This window comes from Heterodontus francisci, chromosome 5 (genome assembly GCF_036365525.1).
Source record: "Heterodontus francisci isolate sHetFra1 chromosome 5, sHetFra1.hap1, whole genome shotgun sequence".
Taxonomy (NCBI): domain Eukaryota; kingdom Metazoa; phylum Chordata; class Chondrichthyes; order Heterodontiformes; family Heterodontidae; genus Heterodontus; species Heterodontus francisci.
The window spans coordinates 146578873-146604766 of record NC_090375.1 but is presented as its reverse complement, the minus strand read 5'-3'; the positions used below and the strand labels follow the sequence as shown (position 1 = coordinate 146604766).

Here is a 25894-nt window from a genome sequence, read left to right as displayed (position 1 = left end):
GGAGTTAAAGATAGTATTAGATCAAAGGAAGAGGCTTATAATATTACCAAATAGAGTGGCAAGCCTGCGGATTGGGAGGATTTTAGAATTCAGCAAAGGAGGAACAAGAAATTGATAAGGAAAAAGACGACAGAATACGAGAGTAAGAGATATAAAAACAGATGGTAACCATTTCTATAGGTACGTCAAAAGGAAGAGATTAGTTCAAGTAAACTCAAAGCAGAGACAGATGAAATTATAATGGGGGATAAGGAAATGGCAGAGACATTAAAGAATATTTTGTATCTGCCTTCACGGTAAAGACACAAAAACATTCTGGAAATAATGGGGAGCCAAGCGAGAATGAGGAACTTAAAGAAATCAATAGAAGTAAAGAAATAGTACTGGAGAAATTAATAGGGCTAAGTGACAACAAATCCCCTGGCCCCGATGATTTGCATGCTACAGTTTTAAACGAGGTTGCTGCAGAGATAGTGGATGCATTGGTTTTGCTCTTCTAGAATTCCTCAGATTCTAAAACAGTTCCCAAGGATTGGAAGGTAGCAAACATAACCCTGCTATTTAAGAAATGAGAAAGAGAGAAAATGGGGAACTCATAGGCCAGTTAACCTATCAGTGGTAGGCAAAATGCTAGAATCTATTTTGCAGGATGTGGTAACGGGGTGCTTAGAAAATCATAAATCCATGATGACTCTGTTTAATCATATTATGAAAGGGAAATCGTGTTTGACAAATCTGTCAGTTTTTTGAGGATATAACTAGTAGGGGGAACCAGTGGATAAAGTTTATTTGAATTTTCAAAAAGCATTTGATAAGCTGACACACAAGAGGTTATTGTACAAAATCAGGACTCATGGGATTCAGAATTGGTTAATGGACAGAAAACAGAATAGAGATAAACAGCACATTTTCAAGTTGGCAGGCTGCAATTATCAGGGTTTCGCAAGGCTCAGTGCTTGAGCTTCAGCTATTTACAATCTATATTAATGACTTAGACGAGGAGACAGTGTAATACATCTAAGTTTGCTGACATGCAATATGAGGTGGAAAAGTAAGCAGTGAGGAGGACACAAAGAGGATGCAGAGGGATATAGACAGGTTGGATGACTGGGCAAGAACATGGCAGATGTAATGGAATGTGGCAAAGTGTGAAGTTATCCACTATGATAGGAAAAATAAAAAAGCAGAATGTTTTTTTGGATGATGAGAGACTGGGAAACGTTTGCATTCAGAGAGATCTAGGTGTTTAGTTTAGTTCAGAGATACAGCACTGAAACAGGCCCTTCGGCCCACCGAGTCTGTGCCGACCATCAACCACCCATTTATACTAATCCTACACTAATCCCATATTCCTACCACATCCCCACCTGTCCCTATATTTCCCTACCACCTACCTATACTAGGGGCTATTTATAATGGCCAATTAACCTATCAACCTGCAAATCTTTGGCATGTGGGAGGAAACCGGAGCACCCGGAGGAAACCCACGCAGACACAGGGAGAACTTGCAAACTCCACACAGGCAGTACCCAGAATTGAACCCGGGTCGCTGGAGCTGTGAGGCTGCGGTGCTAACCACTGTGCCACTGTGTCTTGTACATTAATCACAGAAAGTTAACATGCAAGTACAGCAAGCATTTAGGAAGGCCAAAGGTATGTTAACTTTTGTTACAAAGGAATTGGAGTATAAGAGCAAAGGACTCTGACTACAATTATACAGGATATTGGTGAGGCTACATCTGGAGTACTTGCCGAGAGGGAGTGCAATGAAGGTTCACTAGACTGGTTCCTGGGATAAGGGGATTATTCTACGAGGAGCGATTGAGTAGACCAGGCCTATACTTCCTAGAGTTTAGAAGGAGGAGAGCTGATTTAGCTGCAACATATAAAATTCTTAAGGGCTTGACTGGGAAGATGCTGAGAAGATGTTTCCCTGGCTGAGAATCTACAACAGAGGGTTGGACATTGAAGGCTGAGATGAGAAATTTCTTCACTCAAAGGGTTGTGAATCTTTGGAATTCTCTATCCCAGAAAGCTGTGGATGCTCAGATGTTGAATATATTCAAGACAAGGGTCGATAGATTTTTTGGGTATGAAGGGAATTAAGGGATACGAGGATAGTGCAAGATGGAGGAGTTGAGGTAGAAGATTAGCCATGATCTTGAATGGCGGAGCAGGCTCAAAGGGCCAAACAGCATACTCCAGCTCCCATTTCCTATACAATATAAAGAATCCATTAGCTGAATTCAAATAGAGACGTACACAAAACCAGTTTTTCCTGACACTGTAAATATGAGACACACTCTTGAGCAAACCAGTTAGAAAAAGCCACAACTAAGAAATCAAAAGAAGCAGATGTGACGACCTATGGTAAAACACAATGTAAGCTGAATTTAAAATTAATACACTCAACTAAGTTAACAAAGCATACTTACAACTAACTATTAAAGTTTATGGGAAATTGAAAGATGCACGAAACAGATGTAAAGTATAAAGCTAGTCGAAGGAGGACACACCAAAGTGAGAACCACCAAATTTCCTGACAGCAGTCAATCGCAGTGCATTAATAACTACAAGTACAGGATGTATTAGAACTACAAATTGACTCCAAACGGTGAATTTTGCAACACCTTGTTCTCAGTAAGGAACTGTGTAGGAGCGCAGGATTGTGGAATTAGCCTTCAAATCTACAGATTAAATGATTGTAAAAATGATCTACAGGCTGGCGCAGTGTGGAATTAGTGTATTCATACCTGGCACGGGCCCATGTAGGACAAAGTTTTGGATCTTTGGTACAAGGCACACCGATTGGAATGTTCCACATTTTCTGTATCACAAACAGGTTCGACTGGAAGCAGCTCACAATTCACTGATCTTGAGATACATTCGTACTGGTCACATTCAAGCAAAGCAATGCTCGTGAGACAAACTTTTGGTTTTGGAATACACCTTTTGAAAACAAAATTTAAATATTTTTTGAAAAGCACAGGATTTTTAGAATTTACTAAGAAACAAAAAAAGAACTTGTCAAATTAACTTGCAGGTGATTATAAAAAGAAACTAAACGCAGCTTAGATAATTGTGAGCAAGGCTGCGATCACTCTCCTGGTTGCTGTTCTGCTTGAATATTCTACCTGCAACATTCCTAGATTTTTAAAGACTAGCCGTGCTTGTCCATTCTTCTGCAGAACTGATGTAACAATGGGCATACAGACTATCAGGGACATCCATTTCCATCTGAAATGTCAGTCTTAGCTCACTGGTTCCTCGCTCACCTGAGTCAGAAGGTCAGGGTTTTGACTCCCACTGTGGGTCTTGAGCACATAACTTAGGCTGGCATTTCAGTGTAGTACTGAGGGCGTGCTGCACTAACAAAGGACCTTTGAACAAGGATGCATTTGCCCTCTCAGGTGAATACAAAAAAATCATTTGCCACTATTTAAAAAGAGCAGGGGGGAGCTCTCCCAATGTCCTGTTCAGCAGTTTTCCCTCAAACAACATTAGTAAGAGAGATTATCCAATCATTAATTTCATTGCTGGTCGTAGAAATTGGCTGCTGCGTTTCATACATTACAAGTGACTACATTTCAAAAATATTTTACCGACTTGAGGTATTTTGAGACGTCATGAGGAACTGAAAAATGCAAGTTATTTCTTTTTTCCTTAAGGACATATATCAGCTTTAATATTTTTGGCTTAATTTTTTTTTTACTATTTAATAATGTGAAACCTGTTAAAATAAATAAAATCATAGAATGATACTGCATAGGAAGTGATTCATTAATTAATTGCGTCTATACCGGCTCTTTGAAACAGCTATCCAATTAGCTTCTCTTTTCACATAACCCAACAGTTTTTTCCTTTTCAAGTATTTATGTAATTTCCCTTATTTAATCTGCTTCCACTATCCTTTCAGGCAGTGCATTCTAGACCATAACAACTCTGTGTAGAACATTTTTCTTCATGCCACCTCTTGTTCTTTTGCCAATTACGGCGCATCTATGAACTCTCGCTACCAAGCCTTCTGACACTTGTTATGATCCTGTAGTTTTTTTGGGGGAAGAATGCAGTGTGCCTTTAAGGCTGGGAAAAGGAGCCGTACTGCTTTAGGTAGCAGGCTCCAGAAGCTGAGTCAAAGAATGCATTTTCATTGCCCCGGGATACAGCTATTCAGAGACTGCGATTCAAAGAGTGCATTCTCATTGCCTTGGATACAGCCACTCGGACTGAGCATTGAGAGATACATTTGTTACAATTTAATTTTGAACTGGCTTATAATGACAACAGCCTGTTCTAACAGAGGAAACAGACAGACAGCCGTGTGTTAGCACCTGAAAGGATCAGTCTCAGACAATTTAAACTGAAGGAAGAGAATTTAGTCTGTTTATTTATTCTTCTCTCTCTCAAAATTCTAAAAAGTCAAGCCAAAACAGAAATCTCTGATAATTTAAACTGAAGGAAGGGAAGTTAGACTGTGACAATCTTTTATTCCTCAAAAATTCTAGAGCCAAATTGATTCAGTAAAAGGTGTTTGCAAGTTGTTAATTGTGAAATTCAGCACTGGAGAAGGAGCAGCAATTTCGACTTCCAAATTAGACAACGGACTGTTCGACTGTTGAAGAACCTTTCTTTTCCCCAAAGGACGGCTGTGAGGACTTCAAGCAGCCTTGGACTGTTTCACATCCGGCAGGAGTGTAAATTTGCAAGGACTCTACTTTTTTCTATTTAAAAGTGGTTTATATCTTCGTAGTGTTTCAGAATTTAGTTTTTCTAATTAAACAGTTAATTTGCTGATTTAAAAACACCTGGTTTTGTTAGTCTCATTCGGGGGTTAATAGATGGTACAATTTGGCTGGGTCTTTCTTTAATTTTGAAAGTTTAAAATGATATGTTAGGCGATCTGTGGAGGGACAGGACTGAATTAACAGTGCGTTTCTCCCACCACAATCAGAATCGTATACTTTGATCGGGGACTCTGACTGGTGCAGTCAATTGTAACACACTGGAAACAATTTCTTCTTAAAATCTCCCCTTAGCCTTCACTGTTTGAAAGGAAAACATCCTCAATTTCACTCGTCTCTCTACATAACCGAAGTCTTTCAACCCTGGCACCATTCTAGCAAATGTCCTCTGCAACCTCTCATGATCCTGGACATCCTTCCCAATGTGTGGTCCCCAGAATTGGCCACAATACTCCAGCTGGGGTCGAACCAATATTTTATAAAAGTTTAGCATAACTTCCTTGCATTTGTTCTCTTTGCCTCTATTTATAAAGCCAACGATTCTGTATGGCTTTTTAAACAGATTTCTCAACTTGTCATGCTATCTTCAAAGACTTGTGCACATACACTCCCAGGTCTTTGTCCCTCCACCTCCATTAAAATTGTACCATTTAGTTTAAAATGCCTCTCCACATTCTTCCCAACCAAAATAAATCATTTCACACCATTCTGCATTAAATCTCATCTGCCATGTGTCTGCCCATTTCACCAGCCTATCCAGATCCTCCTGTAGTCTATTACTATCCTCCTCACTGTTTACATTTCCAAGTTCTATGTCATCTGCAAACTTTAAAAGCCCTGCATACCCAAATGCAAATCATTAAGTTATATGAAAAGACCAGCCCTGCACATTGCCCCCCAGTGTCAAAAACAATCAAGGATTCTCCGCTGTTACTCCGTTTTCTGTCCCTTTGCTAATTTTGTATCCATGCAGGCACTGCCCGTTTAATTCCACGGACAGTTATTTTGTTGACAAAGTCTAGATGTGATACGTTGTCAAATGTTTTTTGAAAGTCCATACTCAGATCATCAACTGCACTTCCCTCATCCACCCTCTCCATTATTTTATCAAATAACACTATCAAGTTAGTCAAATACGATTTGCCTTTACCAAATCCACGTTAGTTTTTAAAAAAATTCAAATTCTTCCAAGTCCCAATTAATTTTGTCCTGCATTATGGTCTCGACGAGGTTCCCCATCACCACCACCATTAGGTTGATTGGCCATGTAATTGCTGAATTTATCCTTCTCCCACTTTTTGAACAGGCTATAACTTCTGCAATCCTACCTCCCTCTTGCACCATTCCTCCAATCATGTATTAACCTGTCATACCTTGCTGCTCTGACTAGCATGTGGCACTGGAAATAATCCAGACATTATTACCTTTGAAATCTTGCTCTTTAACTTCCTCCTGAGCTCCTGAAACTATTGGATCTCAACCCTCTTCCTACTACATCATTGATTCCAGCATGGACCACGACTTCTATTCCCCTTTCCCCACAAAATGTTCTGCACCTTTCAGTGATTAGTAGAGGCGTTGCCATAGAGAATGCACCAGTTTACAGTGACTGACAGTTAACTGCCAAGCTTTGTTTGAAATTTAAAACAGGCAGCTTGACTCTGATTCCCTGAGGAATGATCCAGCGAATGGCTGTCACTTATTCTGGTCAGCTGAAACAGGTACACTGTTTCCTGCCTGCAAAGAACAGGACCCTGTGTATTAATATATGTAGCTTCCAGTACGCACAAATCGCCACACTGCGAGCCCAACTGAATCTTAAATTGGTTTTCAGTGCAATTCTTAGCACACTGAAGATTATTTAGCAAATGTTGTCCAATCGCGGAATCACATCTAATGTTGGACACTGTGTTTTGAGTTTTGCAAGCATGGGCTGGTTGGGTACGGTCTGTACAGCTGCAAACAACGGAAGGGACATGTTGTTTGATACGATCTGCCAGTCTTTGGAAAGATAATGTATCCCAAAATTTGAGGAATAGGTGAAGCTGCTACTATGCATTCGCAACATCTGTGATGTTCGCCACCAACAGGATGCTGCTGTCAAGCCTATCACACAAATGAGTAACGTGCTATATGAATGTCAATGCCAGTATATAGGCCGCACATCCTAAAGACCAAACAAAGCTTGGCAGTTAACTGTCAGTCACCATAAACTTGTGCATTCTCCATGGCAATGCCTCTACCAGAGTCCACTTGCCAACCAATCAGCACTCTCTTAGAGTAAAGATTTGCTGCGTTCCCTTACATTGGTATTCTTGCAAATTGTCTTGATGAGTGCAAGACAAAAAGCTTCGATAAAACGTCTGTTTTTAGCAATACTCAAGTTCTGTACTACCAGACAACTACTTATATTTTTATTTATATCAGATTTTCATTTAAATCAATTCCGATCTCTTTAACGTTGACATTCTCTACTTAGTTAATTTTAATGTTATCTCTTTAGATCTAATCTATTACCCTGATTATTTATATGTTTACCGTTTAAATTACTTAGCACCTCCTTCGCCCTCTGCTCAGAATTCCCAACATTAACTCCAGCTCATCAGTAAGAGCTATCGGTTTTCCATTACATAATCAAGGTAAAACGAGGACAGCATGGTCTGAGTTAATAAAATGGAGTTATCTCAGGACAGACTGTTGAGGTACTTAAGAAAAGCACTGAAATGATTGTTTCCAGTGGTTGGCTTGAGGCCATAAATTTATGATCACAAAAAAGAATTAAAGGGGAGACTAGAAAGAAATGTCTCTATGTCGAGGATGGCTAGCATGAGGAGTTCTTTGCCACAAGCTGTTGTTGAAGCAGAGTGTGTTGATTATTTTTAAAAGAGAATTTAATAATCACATGAAATAGAGGAATATTAAAGGGTAATGCAGGAACCATGGAGCTTAGGATTAGACCAGGTGAGTCTTGTGGAAAACAGACCTGTTGGAGAGAATAGCCTCTTGCTGGAACATAGTGACGTTTGAACACTGAGAGTCAGTGGTTATTGTCATGATCCTGTACTTTTTTTTTTTCGGAATATGCCGTTTGCCTTTAAGGCTTGCAAGGGATCAGTATTGCTTTAAGGGCCGGCAAGCCTTGGGAGTTATAGGAAGGTGCATTTTCGTTGCCTTAGAAATGGCCATTTGGAGACTGCAATTCAAAGAGTGCATTCTCGATACCATGGAAACAGCCACTGGGAGTGAGCCTGATGCGATACATTTGTTACAATTCAGTTTGAACTGGCAGTTAATAAGACAGTTTGTCCTAACTGAACACAGACAGAAGACAGACAGCTGTGGTGTCAGCACTGAAAAAGAGCTCTCAACCATTTAAACTGGAGGAAATAGGATTTTTGTCTGTTTAATTATTGCCTCTCGAAATTCTAAGTAGTCAAGCAAAGACAGAGATCTCTGGTAGTTTAAATTGAAGAAAGGGAAGTTAGACTGTGACAATCTTTTATCCCTTAAAAAAACTCCAAAGTCAGATTGATTCCATTGAAAGTGTTTGAAAGTTGTTAATTGTTGAAATTCGCTGGAGAAGGAAAGCATCACCTACTGAAGTTACAATACGGACTTTTCTACTGTGGAAGAACCTTTTTCCCCCACATTAGACGACTGCGAGGGACTTCGAACAACATTCTGCGAGGGACTTTGAACAACATTGGACTGTAAATTTGCAAGGACTCTAATGTTTCTATTTTTCATATTGTTTAAGAATTTAGTTCTTTTAATTAGAGAGTGAATTTGTTGATTTAAAGACACCTGGTTTGGTTAGCCTCATTCAGGGACAATTTGGTGGGTCTTCCTTTAATTTGGGAAGTTTATAAATGATACATTAGCCGATCTGTGGAACAACAGGATTGAATTAACAGTGCGTTGGTCCCACCACAATCAGAATCGTATATTTTGATTGGGGGCTTTGACAGGAACGGTCGGTCGTAACGAGGAGCCTGGGATTAGACCAGGTGAGTCTTGTGGAGCACAGACCTGCTGGAGAGAATAGCCTCTTGCTGGAACATAGTGACGTTTGAACACCGAGAGTCACTGGATATAAACAAAACTTATTCATGATGTTGACTGTAAAAGAAAACCTATTCATGATGTTGGCTGGTCATTCTGGTACCTGGCAATTATAGGGTCAATTTTCCAAACATGCACTGCTGGCAGGAGATTCAGACACTGACAGGACAGGTTTGGAAATTTCAGTTGCAGAATTTATTAAACTTCTCTATTGAATCCAAGTGATCTGTTATCATGCAATGAGTTAAATCCCAAAAAAGTTGGTTCTGATAAATTTCAAAGAAGTTCGCATATAACATATTGAACCCACTCTTGACCCTTTCATTGTTAGACTGCTTGTCTAACATCTAGATTTGAATGAGTCACAATTTTCTGCAGCTCAAAATTGACATGGTTAAAGTCAATGGCCCAGAATTTGCAATGAGAATAGTGATGAGGCTATCAACACTCACCATTATAATGGAGGAAATCTGACAGCAATTTTTGGAGTATGTAATTGCGCAGTTAAACACAAAAATCCACAAGTTTCTGTCAGAGATACCCTGCTCCTAAGTAGGATGCGCTGTTGCAGTCCTCGCCGACAGACACAACATTGAAAGGACCTTGTCATGACCTTGCCTGCTAGCTCTGCACCAAAAATGTTGGGGCCTGTGCATTCAGGAGTGAGTTTTTAAATGGCTTAATAATTAATAATTACTGTGAAACAACCTATCTGGCCCACTAATTTTAGAAATGTGGAGTCTCATTCCCTAAGAAAATTAGTGTTGGAGATTTTTTAAAATATATGTTTAAAAAATTTTTTTTTTGTCTCTTATCTCTTCTCCCTTAATCCTATCTGCAATTCCCAATCTTTATTTCTCTTTCTGCACATCCCTTAAATCCAAGTTATATTTCCTGCTTTATATTTTCTGGTTTGGGCATTTCGTGTCTCAATAAGGATACTTCAAACTGATTGGTTGAAGAGCCTTCTGCTTGCTTGCCCTTTTCACAAAGGCAATATAACCCCTGTAGTGGGCGCCATGCTGGAAAAGACACCGAACTAGACGAAATCTCTCAAGCCCACGAAAAGTTTGTGGGCAGCTGTCCTTCCTGATCTTCCTTCAGTTGTCCTGAAGGTTCCTTTGCCGCCGAGAGCAAAATCCAGGCCAGTCTTTTGCCCGTCACAACTTCCGCTCCCTGCAACCTACTCCATTCACCTTCCCAGCCACCCTCACAAACCGAACCTGAACGTTCATAATCTGTGTGGCTTGACTGATCCTGAGCTGAGTTTTAAACCATATATCCGGTCCATTGTCAAGACCACCTACTTTCATATTTGTGATAGTGTTTGCCTTCAACACAAACTCTTACACATGCATTAAGCACCTCAAGGCTTCAATACTCTAATACTCTTATTGCTGGCTTCGTACCACTTATAAACTGAAATTGGCATGTGCCCATCACCTTATTATTGACCTACCTTGGCTTCCGGATTCTCAATGCTTCAAATTCAAAATCTGTGATCTGGTTTACAAATTCCTCCATGGTCATGCCCTTATTCTACCTCTGCAAGCTTCTTCATCCTTTTGCTCCACTATTGATGACAGAACTTTCACCCATCTTACCCCTCCCGACAATAACCTTTGCATAAATGTTCCTAGATCCCCAAGAGTCATCATGCAGAATATTCAATCAATTTCATATTTTTGCTATTTGGCCCTGGTCACTAGACACTGCACCCACACTGCCATCCCAACAGGACAGAAACTAATGTGTCCCACGCAGTACTTGATAACTCAATCTATACTGTACCTGTAGAGGTTTTGTCATTATCGGAACCCGGGATAGGAAGCACATCACCCAATTCATGTGGGGTGCAAATGACTGCTGGACACACCACAGACTTGTATGCTCTACCATGAGCACATGCCTGGCACCCAGACACTGAAGATCCTCAAAGAAATCCAGGAGATCAAATATTAATATTTTCCAGGATATAAAAACTAGAGAACAACTCCAGATGCAACTTTCTTCCCATCTTACTCTCACAGGTTCCGATGATGCCAGTGTGGAAGGGCTTTGGGACAAGATCAAATCTGCGATCCAAAAGACATGAACCCAGATCATCAGGTTTAAATCTTGCAGGCACCAAGACTGGTTCAATGAGAATGATAAAGCAATATACAAACTTCACAATTGGAAACACCAAGCCTTCTTTATATGTAAAAATCAGCCTACATCACAGCAGAAACAAGAAGAACATTTACTACTCAAATCCAAAGCTCAGAGAATGATACGGGTCATCAAGAATAAGTGGCAAGTAGAGAAGACCAATGAAATTCAATACTCTGCAGACCGGCATACGCAGTTTCTTCCAGGCCAAGACCATCTACGGACCAAATACAAACTGTCCATCCCCCCCTCCGAGATGAAGATGGCAATACTCTTCTCAAAGATGACGTAGCCATCCAAGATCATTGGATGGAGCACTACCAGAACCTTCTCAATCGGGAGTCGATAGTATCTGACAAAACCATCAAAATAATCCCTCAACAGCTTCAGAGATCATATTTGGGTATGCTGCGAACACTTGCTGAGATACTAAAGGCTATCCAACAGATGAACAACAAGGCAAGTGTCAACATTCCTGCAGAGATCTATAAAGCTGGTGGCTATGAACTTTCTTTCAGACTCTCAAAATCTGGGAACAAGAGGTATGACAGTAACCGTCCTTTGAACTGGATTGAATACTGAGCCCTTTCATATCTGGATGGGTGTCAAGCAAAACTGTGTGATTGCACCTACTCTCTTCACTATCTCCCTCAGCCTGGTCATGGAACTCATTCATGACCAACTTCCACAAGGGGCCATGATTGAGTTTCGACTCAATGGGAAGCATTTCTCATCCTTAACAGGATGAGAGCCAAGACTAAGGTGACCCTCCAGCATATCCACGACTTATAATATGCCAACAAGTGTGCAGTTGTGGCCCACACTTGCAAGTGACATTCAGACCACTCTTAATCTCTAACTCTGCATACAAAAGGGTTGGTCTCTCACTCAAAATGAGCTGGTTGGCACCCTTCCATCTACAAAAGATGATGGACACACGGCAAACAATCCATTTAAGTGGGGTGTCTTCTCTTGGTGCACCTTTTTTGATGGCTGTGAAGGCCAATTCTTGAGAGGCAGGTTCGGCCATAAGTGCTGCATGTGAAGCTGCCAAGTGACGCTCTGAATTGTTGCTTTTGACGTTGGCGCCTGTTGCCAAGCTGCTGTAGCCACTGATCATCATGGTAGTGCACACCAGTTCACAGGATGTGCCGCAATTTCCTTCTTTCACCAGCCAGTGACTCCCAGGTGCAATAGTTGACATTTAAGGCCTTCATGTCACACTTGCAAGCATCCTTGAAGCGGAGCTTTGGGCGCCCCGCTGGTCGTCTGGCCCTGGCTACCTCAGCGTATAGAAGGTCCTTGGATTTGTGACCATCTTCCACCTGCGGATGTGTCCGATCCACCAAAGCCACCTCTGTTTGATTAGTGCCAACACACTTGGGAGCTCTGCCTTTGAGAGGACTGTCACATTTGTGATTTTGCCCTGCCAGGATATACCCAGAATGCACTACACACAGTGAAGATGGAAATTATTGAGCTTCTTTTCCTGGTAGTTGTAAGTCACCCATGTTTCACAGCCATACAGCAAGATGCTGAGAATACAGGCATTATAAGCCATCAGCTTGGTCCTAAGGGTCAGCTTGGTGTTACCCCATGTGCACTTCACAAGTCAACCAAAGGTGGTAGCTGCTTTCCCTATGCGCGTATCGAGCTCTGCATCATAGGACAGATTGTCATCGTGAACCCAAGACAGCAAAATTTGCTAACCACTTCCAGTGGGATGTTATTTAGTGTGATCAGGGACGGAGATGCAACACCTTGTCCCATGACCACGGTTTTCCTGCTGCTTATAGTCAAGGAGAACAAGTTACAGGCGTGGGAGAGAAAATCCATGAGCCTTTGTAGCTGAGTTTCCATGTGAGCGACTAGCCAGCATCATCAGCGTAGAGGAGCTCTCTGATCAAGACATGATGTATTCTGTCTTTGATGTTAGCCCTGGCAGATTGTAGAGCTTGCTGTCTGACCTAGTGTGCAAGTAGACTCCTTCCATATCTGTAGGGAAGGCAAAGGTCAGAAGAATGGAGAAGAAGATGCCAAACAGAGTGGGGGCTAGAATACAATCCTGATTCACTCCATTCTTCATTCCGAAACTGCTGGAAGTGGAGCCATCAAACTGTACAGTGAATGTTGTCAGGGAAGGAGCGGATGAGACCGAGAACTTCGGTGGAAAGCCAATTTTTCCCAAAATATTGTAGAGTCCTGCTCTGTTGACTGTGTCGAATGTCTTAGTGAGATCTACAAAAGTAAGGGGTATACTCAGTTCCCTGCACTTCTTTTGTAGCTGGCATATGGAGAAAATCATATCCACAGTAGATCTGCCGGCACGGAAACAGCACTGTGCTTCCGGGCACACTCGGTCTGCAAGTAAATGGAGTCTTTTAATTATGACCCTCGCAAAGGCCTTCCTCATGATGCTAAGGCATGAGATGCCCCTGTAATTGTTGCAGTCTCCTCTGTTGCCTTTGTTTCTGCATAGTGTGATGATTTTGGCATCACGCATCTCCTGTGGAACAGAGCCTTCTTTCCAGCAGAGGTGTTCATAAAGGTGTGGCAATAGATGGGACTTTCCATGCTTGAGCAGTTCGGCTGGGATTCCTTCCTTGCCCAGTGCCCTTCTGTTAGCAAGGCAGTCTGTGAACTTCTCGAGCTCCAGTATGAGTGTTCTTCATCTAACTCATCCATGACAGGAATTTGCGGGTGAGCATTGAGTACAGACTGGGAGACGTCCGACTGGGAGATGTCCGACTCACAGGATCACAGCTCACAGTCATGTTCAGCCCAGCGGGACATCTTTTTACTTCTGTTGGTGAGTACTTCATCTGTTGACTTCAGGTGAGCAACTATGGTGATGACAGGGCCAAGTGCCCTCTTGATCCCTTCGTACATAGCTCAGATTTCCTTTGTCACGTGCAGTTTGGATTTCTTGACATAAGCTGATATATTGTTTGTTTGCACTGTATCTGCCTCTCCTTTGCACAGCTGTCTTGGCTACTTTCAGGTCATGCAGTGTCTTAGCTGTTGGGTTTACGTTGTGCATCACGTAGGCTTTGTTTTTTGTATCAATGACAGATATCATCTCAGCCGAGTAGCTCTCAAACCAGCCCTTGTTGTGGGTTCCACCTTTACCAAATGATGCTTCTGCTGCTTCATAGATGACTGAGCTCGATGACTTCCAAGCTTCATCAATGCCGGCATTGGTGCTTCCCGTTAAGGCTTTGGTGGGTAGTGAGCGTTCTAGCGACAGTGCAAAGTGCTGGTATTTGCCATCATTGCTTATGCAAGAGATGTTGATGCGTGGCCAGCTGTCATGTTTGAAGCTGTGCAACTTTCGGTGATGCACCTTCACTGCTGCTGATGAGAATTGCCAGCATCGCAATCTGCTCTATGGTTGGTGCGTGTGAAGAACACTGAGAAGATCACGCCTCCTCATGATGACTAGGTCTAGTTGATGCCCATGTCCAGATCTTGGGTGACGCCATGATACCTTGTGGCGATGTCTGCCCTGGAAGGGGATGTTGGTGATGCAGAGTTCATTCAGGGCACAAAGCTCAAAAAGGTATTGTCCATTACCATTGATCTTGCCCACCCCATGATGACCAAGGCACTTTGGCCATGAATCACTGTCTGCTCCAACACGTGCGTTGAAGTCACCCAGGATGAATAGCCTCTTGCCACTTGGGATGTTCCTCAGAATGTCATCTAGGGAGTCATATAAATGTTCTTTATGTGAGATGCTGGCGTTCAGAGTTGGTGGGCAGACCCATACGATGTTGACTGTGCCTCCATCGGATGATAACCGCAGGGAGATGAGGCACTCAGAGGTTGCAACTGGTGGCTCAATTGACTGTCAGCCGGTTGCTCACTGTGAAGCCTACACCATGCTCACGGCGATCTTCAACGCTCTTTCCATGACAGTAGAAGGTGTAATTAGCCTCTCGAAGAAAGCCCTATGTCGGCTAATTTGCTTTCCTTTAGAGCGGCAATGTCAACACCAAGCTTGTGTAGCTCACGGTCAATCAGGGCTGTCTTGCGTACACTTGCTGTGGAGTGTGGGTCATTGTTCATTCCACGACACACAGTACTCACATTGCAGCTTCCAAGCCAAAAGGTTACCTTTCTTTGTTTCCTTCGTCGCCTAGGCAAGGTTTCAGGAGGCGCAGACTTGCCTAGCATCTGTACACCTCTCTCGACCTCATAGGCTAGTGTCCACAGGAAAGACAAAAGCCTATATGTCTGGAGCCTATTCGGTTGTAGGAGTTGCCAGAAGGTGCTAACTTGAGGGAAACACCAACCGACTAATGGGACTCCACTCCAGATTTTGTTGGGTTTATTCCCTTAGCCATTAGCTCTTGATGTCGATGTTAATATTGACGACACCAACTGGCAAGGCCCAAGATCAGCACAAAAGTAGGGGTGATCTTGCCTCCAGATGTGCAAAGGGAGCAGCTACAGATCGCTGCTTCCCACCTCCATCCTCCGAACCTCAGCAACTACACCCTCAGGTGGTCAGTCTGAGATGTCTGCAGGTCGCTTAGGAGTAAACTCAGCACAGGCAGAGTGATTTTCTGGCCAAGAATAGGCTGAAGCAGAAAAACCAGTATAACCAGTGCTCGGTCACAGGCTCAGCAGGAGAGTGAAATTAAAACCTGGCTATCAGAGCCGAACCCAACCAAACCCGACTACATGTGTCGGGTTTGGGTGGGGTCGGGTCTATATTCTGTGTCCAGCAATCGGGCTCGGGTCAGGCTGGGCTGGACTGTACTGTTTTGTTTTGTATTGTTTTATTTTTAATCTATGTTTTGATGCAATTTTTTTCTGTTTCACTAACAAATTTGATATTTTCGGGTTGGGCATGAAAAAAAATTAAAGGACTTGGGCCCGGGCCCGGGCCCGGGTCAGGTTTGGGTTGGCTGTGGTCAAGTCAGGTTTTAAATTTATACCCGAGCCAGGCATTAACTGAAATCTCTCAATCACAACAGTGGTATATTTTGTCACTCAACATCAGCAAGATGAAAATCCTCCATCAGCCCTCCCCTGGAAAAACATCTACACCTCCAGCTATTGATGGGGAAACTTTAGACGTCATTGAACACTTCTCATATCTCAGTAGCTGCCTTTCTTAAAAGGTCGCCATGAAAGGAGATCCAGCACAAAATCAGCTGTGCTCGTGTAGTCTTCCAAAAATTGCACAAACAAGTCTTCAACAACAAAGACCTCAAAAAGAGGACAAAGGCTTTAGTCTACAATGCTGTTGTTGTCACCACCCTTCTATATGGCAGAGACACTTGGGTCACCTACCAAACGCACTTCTGGTCACTGGAAAATTTCCACCAGCGGTGTCTCCGCAGGATACTCAAAGTCAAGTGGGAAGACAGGAGAACAATCTCCAGCATCCTCACTGAAGCCAATTCCTCCATCATCAGAACCATGATCATGCAACATCAGCTCCACTGGTCTGGACACTGTATCCACATACCAAATAATTGGCTTCTGAAGCAGACCCTCTTCTCACAACTTAAGGATGGGACCTGATCTCAAAGAGGATACAGAAAACATTTTAAGGACACTCGGAAGGCCTCACTGACAAGGGGAAAAATTGATATCGGTGCAGGGGAGGCACAAACCGTACCATGTGGCAGTGCCTCATCCAACAAGCCGCAACACAGTCAGAAACCGACCGCATAAACTCTGCTATGCAGAAGCGACTAAAGCGGAAGCAGAGAGAGCAGAACCCTGGCTTGAGAAACTCCCTTCTCCTCAGGGTGACTCCTGTCCTCTCTGCCCAAAGATCTCCCCAGGATTGACCTGTCGAGTCACCTGAGGACACACAAATCATGAATGCCTGGCAGACGTCAGGGACTGACAACAACTTGATAACTCAATCTATACTCTGTCTGTAGAGGTTTTCAAACCGAAGCCCTTCAAACTGAGACTATAGGGGGCCTGTAAGGTAATTTTAAATCATTCTGTTTCTGTCACCCACACAGAAAGTTTGAGGCTCACTGATGTAATCATGCAACCATAGCCAGATATTTATTCAGTGAAGTCCAAGTTATAGCTGACTCCAGTTTAACTTAGTTTAGAGGTGACCCTTATTTGACAAGACACTGGCACCACTATGAGGTATCAAACATTTTCTTCATATATTAACCTTCTACTACTGTCAATACTAGGCTACTAGTTTTTTCTCAACCACCTCCAGAATGTGTGATTTCTACATTCCATAAGTGGCTGTATAACTAAGGAAACTGTAGTGTATGTCCAGTCTCAACACGTAGAGGTGAAATCATTCAAAGCACTGCTGCAGCTAACTGAGGCAAACTGCCACTAAAGCCTTAGGACCAAAACAGAAGCAAGAGAGAAGCACATGCTCCTGTCTTTCTAAGCTTGCAAAAGGATTGAGACAAGAAACACTGCTAGGTTACACAGCTAAGAGCTGGAGCTCCTGTCAATTTGTGTTGTCATTTCATGCACATCCGTCTATCACTACGACAGAGACCCTGTGGATTTGAGAATATGGAGAACCAGGTCATTTTGTTAATTCTATTATGATCACTCTATAGATTACTGAATAATAACAATTATAGTCAGCAGCACAGCTACATTTGCTGATGCCCACAGCTCAGCGAAGTCCAGTATGTTTGCACCAATAAGCAGGAAAATTAGATGACTGGAAAAGACACAACACAAAGGTAGCAGCTATGGTGACGAACACAGGGAGGCCTACTCTACATGTTTATATACAGATGGCAACTGCAACAAATTGAAAACCCATACCAATCAGTAGCTGAAGGAGATCCAATGGGAAATTCTTGCAGCGCTATTACTAATTTGAATATAAACCAATTTATTTTAAAAAGTGTCGGTACCTTTGACTTTTGGAACATGGATTAGGAGTACATGGATCTTTGGATGTACAGGGTCCAAATTCAAACTGATTGTCTTGCAGTCCGACACATCGTGCAATACAAACACTTGGGTATGTACGTCCATTGTGGGCACAAACTGGTACAAACTGGTCAGCACAGTTACAGGGAAGACCTACAAAACATATTTAGAAGCAGTTTACTCAATGAATATTCTTTGTTATAAATCTTTATGCATGTTACAGAAATGGTGCCTATCCCAGCTTATTATTCATCTTTCTGTCTACTGATACAGACCAACTGCCACTCCCAGTTTTCAGCCATGCAAAAGTTAGCCCAAGACAAAACATGGCATTGTTGTGACAACTGTGGAATAATTACTATAAGTTTAATTAGTCCATGATTAATAGCTAATGATCAGGAGATCCTCTGGACACATAACAAGATAATGGTGGATACCAGAGACTATCAAGGAGGCAGTGTTCTCACGGGGGGTGGGGGGGGGGGGGTGGCAGGGTGGTGATTTAGGAAGCATCATAAATCACAAGAACGAACTTTCAGAAGTTTATAACTGCACCTGAACCTGAATGAAATTACTACTGTGTAATCATTCCCACATAACTATTTGCTTCTGTTTTTATACCATTGTCATACTTTGGTTATAAAAATGTGGAATGTTTGGGTGCAGTGTTTGATCAGGATGCTCGATGGGCCATATGGACCACTACTGCTCCTATTTCTTGTGTGATATTGGGGCCAGTTTTGGGGTAGAAGGGCCCTGTGCAAAATGGACCAAATAGTGGGAAGGACATGGAGGAGCAAATTTGCAGACAAATTTCAGAAAGATGTAAAACAACAAAGTAGTAATAATGGAGGATTTCAATTATCCTAACATGGAGTATAGATGGTCTCCAACCTAATGAGGAAGGAAGCAGTGCTGGATCTAATTATGAGGAATTAAGTGGAGAAGATGGAGCATATTTCAGAGGGACAGTATTTGGGAGACAGTGATCACAATATTATTAGGTTTAGCATAGTTAGGGGAGATGATGGCAGAGTGGTAATATCACTGGGCTAGTAACAGAGGCCCAGGTTAATGCCCTGAACACATGGGTCCCACCATGGCAGCTGGTGGAATTTAAATTTAATTAATAAATTCAATTAATTAATAAAAATCTGGAACTGAAAGCTATTCTCAGTAATGGTGTCATGAAACTATCAATTATCAATTTTTTAAAATCTGGTACTATGGGGCAAGACAGGGAAATGGAGCTAACTGGCTAGCTCTTTCAAAGAACCAGCACCGATACTATGGCTGAATGGCCTCCTTCTGTGCTCTCCGATTCTATGAATAGAATTGTTTACAACAGGTCTGCATTGTGGTCAGTCCACCCATTTGACCTGAGTGTAAGCAGAATCGCATGTGTAAAGAAAAGGGAAGAGGCACTTATCATCATTGCTGAGATTCCCTATGGCACAGGCCAACATGGTGCCATTAAGGGCCATTTTAACTGCATTACATTTTTATCAGTTTCTTCTCACCACCGGAAAAGGTTACTTTTCCAGTGATCGGGAACCTTAGCAGCTCCACCTATAAATTGATTGAACAGTGCACCCTTGATCCGATAACATGCACTGCCATCAAAACGAGTTTCTGGCCTACAGTACATACTTGGAGAGTTATTCCCACTAGAAACAAGCGTTTAAATTACTTTCATCTTTGCTATGACATTGCATAGTTATTAATATGAGAAGTTACTGTCATGAAAAACTACATCCAGGTGTCTCTCAAAGGCACATAATTGAATTTTTTTCTGCACACAGTACAAAAACAAATTCTACACTATGTGCCCAAGAAAACATTAAGAACAATAAATTGTTTTATTCTGTGGTCTAATTTTTCAGAAAATGTAATTAACTGATCAAACGTCTGACCTGTGAACATACTACGATCCAGCCGAGAACTATATTCACTCAAACACTGACGGTTTGAACAGATTAGCTCGCCAGCAAAACATGAACATGTGTTACAGTCCACTTTAAAAGAAGTTCCATGACCTATGGGGCAGAGGAAAAAAGCATGATCAGAAATTCAGAAAAAGTTTGACTATACAATTAACAAAGATAAAAAAAAATCACAGAGTTTATTTCAAACACATGCAAGATATTTGCTGATTTGCTGACAATGCAATCGCCACTGTACTTCTAAGTATGAGCCTGCAAAGTGCTTTGGGGTGATAGGTGTCAGCCTTGGCTCAACGGCAACACTCTGCCCTGACTCTCAAAGTTGTTGGATTCAAATCCCATTTGAGAGACTTGAGCGCATAATAACAGCAGCTGCAACCGCCGACATGACAAGCAATTGCAGTCCAAAAAGGAATTCATTGCTGTGAACAGTTTGGGATGTCCCCAAGCAAGTTTGTTCTTTTTATATATTTTACTACACCCATTGACTTTATTTATCAGGATCTCGTCAGCATAATGGGGTGATTTTGCATTTTATGACATTATTGTGTTCCGTCAAGGAACTGTTCAAAATAGTTGGGGAAACAGAAATACAAAATTTTTCATGTTTCAAAGAACTCATTTACCCTTCCAATATCACACGAGACTTTACTTGTCCATTAAAATTATTCTTCTGAGTCACTGGCATTGAACAAATAAAATACGTTCAATAAACTTTAAACGTCCGAATGAAGTGTGAAGTGATTGATTTTGGTAGCAAGAACATGGAGAGACAATATAGAATAAAGGGTACAATTCTAAAGGGGGTGCAGGAGCAGAAGGACCTGGGTGTATATGTGCATAAGTCATTGAAGGTGGCAGGACAGGTTGAGAGAGCGGTCAATAAAGCAAACAGTGTCCTGGACTTCATTAATAGGGGCACAGATTACAAGAGCAAGGAAGTTATGTTGAACTTGTATACGACACTAGTTCGGCCTCAGCTGGAGCATTGCGTCCAGTTCTGGGCACCGCATTTTAGGAAAAGCGCGAGGGGATTGGAGAGAGTACAGAAAAGATTCACGAGAATGGTTCCAGGGATGAGGAATTTCAGTTATGAAGATAGATTGGAGAAGTTAGGACTGTTTTCATTGGAGAAGAGAAGGCTGAGAGATGATTTGATAGAGGTATTCAAAATCATGAGGCGGCTGGATAGAGTAGATAGAGAGAAACTGTTCCCACTCGTGAGAGGATCGAGAACAAGAGGGCACAGATTTAAAGTATTTGGTAAGAGAAGCAAAAGTGACATGAGGGAAAACCTTTTCACGCAACGAGTGGTTAAGGTTGGGCGGCACAGTGGCGCAATGGTTAGCACCGCAAGCTCCAGCGACCCGGGTTCAATTCTGTGTGGAGTTTGCAAGTTCTCCCTGTGTCTGCGTGGGTTTCCGCCGGGTGCTCCGGTTTCCTCCCACAGCCAAAAGACTTGCAGGTTGATAGGTAAATTGGCCATTATAAATTGCCCCTAGTATAGGTAGGTAGTAGGGGAATATAGGGACAGGTGAGGATGTGGTAGGAATATGGGATTAGTGTAGGATTAGTATAAATGGATGGTTAATGGTCGGCACAGACTCGGTGGGCCGAAGGGTCTGTTTCAGTGCTGTATCTCTAAATGTAAATCTAAAAATAAATAAATAAATAAATCTAAGGTCTGGAATGCACTGCCTGAAAGGTGCTGGAGGCAGGTTCAATTGAAGCATTCAAAAGGGAATTAGACAGTTCTATGAAAAGGAAGAATGTGCAGGGTTATGGAACTGAGGGAATTGCTCTTTCAGAGAGCCAGTGCGGACACAACGCCCTCCTTCTGCACTGTAACGATTCTGTGAAGTAACATAAATCCAGGAAAACCGTTGAAAAAAAAACACCTTTCTTAAGCACTATAAACACCCGAGTAAAAAGTTCAAATATTTCAATCCTTTTCCATACAAACTATACACAAAGCAGTCAGCCCCTGCTTCTTTCAGAACTAGAAATATTAGTTAGTGTTGTTCACAGACTAAATTAAAACATTGGGGTTGCTCATAAATTCAGTCCCAGGCTTCCTCAGGGAACCAGAGCTTGACCAGTATCATGTCATGAACTTATCTGCAAATCTATGACCCGGGAGTGTTTAGTGGTTTTAATGTGACACATTCTGAAATAACTTATGGTTTATATATCCTTTTTTTTAAACTTACTTTTCCTCTGGCCTCCTACAATGCAGGTTTTTTGCACATCAATACAGGGCATCTCCAAGCAATTTTCCAACCGCCCACTTGGGCCACAAGTGCACACCCTGTAACAACCCATTTCTCCACTTGCCACAGGAAGCTGAATGAGGGTGTCTTGCCGGACAAGGAAATCCGAAGCTTCTCCCAGCTTGCATCCTCAAATTAAACAAATTCACATTCTCTCAGTGTACAGACAGTAATCAGTAAATGAACAGTTTAGAAAACAAATATCACTGTCAATTTCAACTAATATGTATTTTGAAACTAAACTGAAATCTGCAACAGTTAAGTTAGAGTGCAGTAACTTCATTACCCCTGTATTACCCATTTACAGCTGGCTGATATCCATGCTGTACTGTGCCCCTGATTGTTCAAGCCTGATCCCACACTGTATGCCCTTGTTCAATGCTTTATTTTCTACCGACCTTGCTCTTCTTAACTAAAACTGGACACTTGTTAGGGTTGACATCTACTGAAGACGGCAGATTAGGTAATAGTAGCAGGGAAACCTGGAACAAAATGAGCATAGAAAGGGAAATGGAGGTAGGAGAGGCGAGGAGAGGAGGGAAGGAAGAGAGAGTGGGGTGGTGGGGTAGAGGGGATGAGGAGGTGCACAGGAAAATGCATTATCATCTCCACTCTCTGTATTGACTCTGATCTGCCACTCGTCCCACTCACAAGCTTAGTGTCACTGAATTGTTAGTTCTTGATTTACTGATTTTTCAACTTCTCGTGTCCTGCATTAGGGGCCTAGGATTCACAATTTTTAAAAAACATTTAAAATACATGCAAGCACTTCTCAATCATCCTGGTATTTAACTCTGACCATTAGTTAACTAAAAATATTGGTCCTAAGAACTGAATATTAGTTATACAAAATCCTATAGAGAATTATGGGGGACTTTAACTTTCCAAATATCGACTGGAAATACTACAGTTCGAGTACTTTAGATGGGTCAGTTTTTGTCCAGTGTGTGCAGGAGGGTTTTCTGAAACAGTATGTAGACAGGCCAACCAGGGGCGATGTCACATTGGATTTGGTACTGGGTAATGAACCCGGCCAGGTGTTAGATTTAGATGTAGGTGAGCACTTTGGTGATAGTGATCACAATTTGGTTAGGTTTACCTTAGCGATGGGCAGGGACAGGTATATACCGCAGGGCAAAAATTATAACTGGGGGAAAGGAAATTATGATGCTATTAGGCAAGATTTAGGATGCGGAGGATGGGGATGGAAACTGCAGGGGATGGGAACAATCGAAATGTGGAGCTTATTCAAGGAGCAGCTACTGCGTGTCCTTGATAAGTATGTACCTGTGAGGCAGGGAGGAAGTTGTTGAGCGAGGGAGCCGTGGTTTACTAAAGAAGTTGAAGCGCTTGTCAAGAGGAAGAAGAAGGCTTATGTTAGGATGAGACGTGAAGGCTCAGTTAGGGCGCTTGAGAGTTACAAGCTAGCCAGGAAGGATCTAAAGGGAGAGCTAAGAAGAGCAAGGAGAGGACACAAGAAGTCATTGGCGGATAGGATCAGGGAAAACCCTAAGGCTTTCTGTAAGTATATCAGGAATAAAAGAATGACTGGAGTTAGATTAGGGCCAATCAAGGATAGTAGTGGGAAGTTGTGTGTGGAATCAGAGGATGTAGGGGAAGTGTTAAATGAATATTTTGCGTCAGTATTTACAGTAGAGAAAGAAAATGTTGTCGAGGAGAATACTGAGATTCAGGCTACTAGGCTAGATGGGATTGAGGTTCACAAGGAGGAGGTGTTATCAATTTTGGAAAGTGTGAAAATAGATAAGTCCCCTGGGCCAGATGGGATTTATCCTAGGATTCTCTGGGAAGCTAGGGAGGAGATTGCAGAGCCTTTGTCCTTGATCTTTATGTCGTCATTGTCGACAGGAATAGTGCCGGAAGACTGGAGGATAGCAAATGTCGTCCCCTTGTTCAAGAAGGCGAGTAGAGACAGCCTTGGTAATTATAGACCTGTGAGCCTTACTTCGGTTGTGGGTAAAATGTTGGAAAAGGTTATAAGAGACAGGATTTATAATCATCTTGAAAAGAATAAGTTCATTAGCGATAGTCAGCACGGTTTTGTGATGGGTAGGTCGTGCCTCACAAACCTTATTGAGTTTTTCGAGAAGGTGACCAAACAGGTGGATGAGGGTAAAGCAGTGGATGTGGTGTATATGGATTTCAGTAAGGCGTTTGATAAGGTTCCCCATGGCAGGCTATTGCAGAAAATACGGAAGTATGGGGTTGAAGGTGATTTAGAGCTTTGGATCAGAAATTGGCTAGCTGAAAGAAGACAGAGGGTGGTGGTTGATGGCAAATGTTCATCCTGGAGTTTAGTTACTAGTGGTGTACCGCAAGGATCTGTTTTGGGGCCACTGCTGTTTGTCATTTTTATAAATGACCTGGAAGAGGGTGTAGAAGGGTGGGTTAGTAAATTTGCGGATGACACTAAGGTCGGTGGAGTTTGCCGATAGTGGATAGTGCCGATGGATGTTGTAGGGTACAGAGGGACATAGATAGGCTGCAGAGCTGGGCTGAGAGATGGCAAATGGAGTTTAATGCGGAAAAGTGTGAGGTGATTCACTTTGGAAGGAGTAACAGGAATGCAGAGTACTGGGCTAATGGGAAGATTCTTGGTAGTGTAGATGAACAGAGAGATCTTGCTGTCCAGGTGCATAAATCCCTGAAGGTTGCTACCCAGGTTAATAGGGCTGCTAAGAAGGCATATGGTGTGTTAGCTTTTATTAGTAGGGGGAACGAGTTTCGGAGCCACGAGGTCATGCTGCAGCTGTACAAAACTTTGGTGAGACCGCACCTGGAGTATTGCGTGCAGTTCTGGTCACCGCATTATAGGAAGGATGTGGAAGCTTTGGAAAGGGTGCAGAGGAGATTTACTGGGATGTTGCCTGGTATGGAGGGAAGGTCTTACGAGGAAAGGCTGAGGGACTTGAGGTTGTTTTCGTTGGAGAGAAGGAGGAGGAGAGGTGACTTAATAAAGACATATAAGATAATCAGAGGGTTAGATAGGGTTGATAGTGAGAGTCTTTTTCCTCGGATGGTGATGGCAAACACGAGGGGACATAGCTTTAAGTTGAGGGATGATAGATATAGGACAGATGTCAGAGGTAGTTTCTTTACTCAGAGAGTAGTCGGGGCGTGGAACGCCCTGCCTGCAACAGTAGTAGACTCGCCAACTTTAAGGGCATTTAAGTGGTCATTGGATAGACATATGGATGAAAATGGAATAGTGTAGGTCAGATGGTTTCACAGGTCGGCGCAACATCGAGGGCCGAAGGGCCTGTACTGCGCTGTAATGTTCTAAAAAAAAATAATTCCCTAATGTTTTGTTTGAACTGTGCTATCAGGTAGATTATTCGAACTTTTGGCACTTTTGAGTAAAGCAGCTCTTCCCAACAGTTGCTTTAAAATTACTTTCTATCAATTTAAATTTACATTCCTGTCTTACTTTGAAATGACAGTCTGCATTACTTTATACCATATTTTATTGATACCAGGACCAACAAGGCAAGGGAATATACAATGGATGGTAGGACTCTAGGAAGTACAGAGGGACCTTGGTATATTTGTCCATAGATCACTGAAGGCAGCAGCACAGGTAGATAAGGTGGTTAGGAAAGCATATGGGATACTTGCCTTTAGTAGCCAACGCATAGAATATAAGAGCAGGGTTAGTTAGGCTACAGCTGGAGTACTGTATACAGTTCTGGGCACCACACTACAGGAAGGATGTGACTGTACTGGAGAGGGTGCAGAGGAGATTCACCAGGAGGTTGCCTGGGCTGGAGCATTTCAGCTATGAAGAGAGACTGAAAAGGCTAGGGTTGTTTTCCTT

General features: G+C 42.3%; 1 protein-coding gene across 2 annotated transcripts in view; it reads right to left on the bottom strand.

Annotated features, from left to right (window-relative positions):
- The window catches only part of reck (reversion-inducing-cysteine-rich protein with kazal motifs), a 223797-nt gene that overhangs the window by 40291 nt on the left and 157612 nt on the right, over positions 1–25894 (bottom strand). For both annotated transcript variants that reach the window (XM_068032209.1, XM_068032210.1), the window contains 4 exons: positions 22000–22188; positions 19760–19882; positions 17828–17999; positions 2754–2949 (listed from right to left, as the gene is read on the bottom strand). In XM_068032209.1, coding sequence (XP_067888310.1) covers positions 2754–2949; positions 17828–17999; positions 19760–19882; positions 22000–22188 — 680 coding nt within the window. The remainder of the gene's footprint in view (positions 1–2753; positions 2950–17827; positions 18000–19759; positions 19883–21999; positions 22189–25894) is intronic.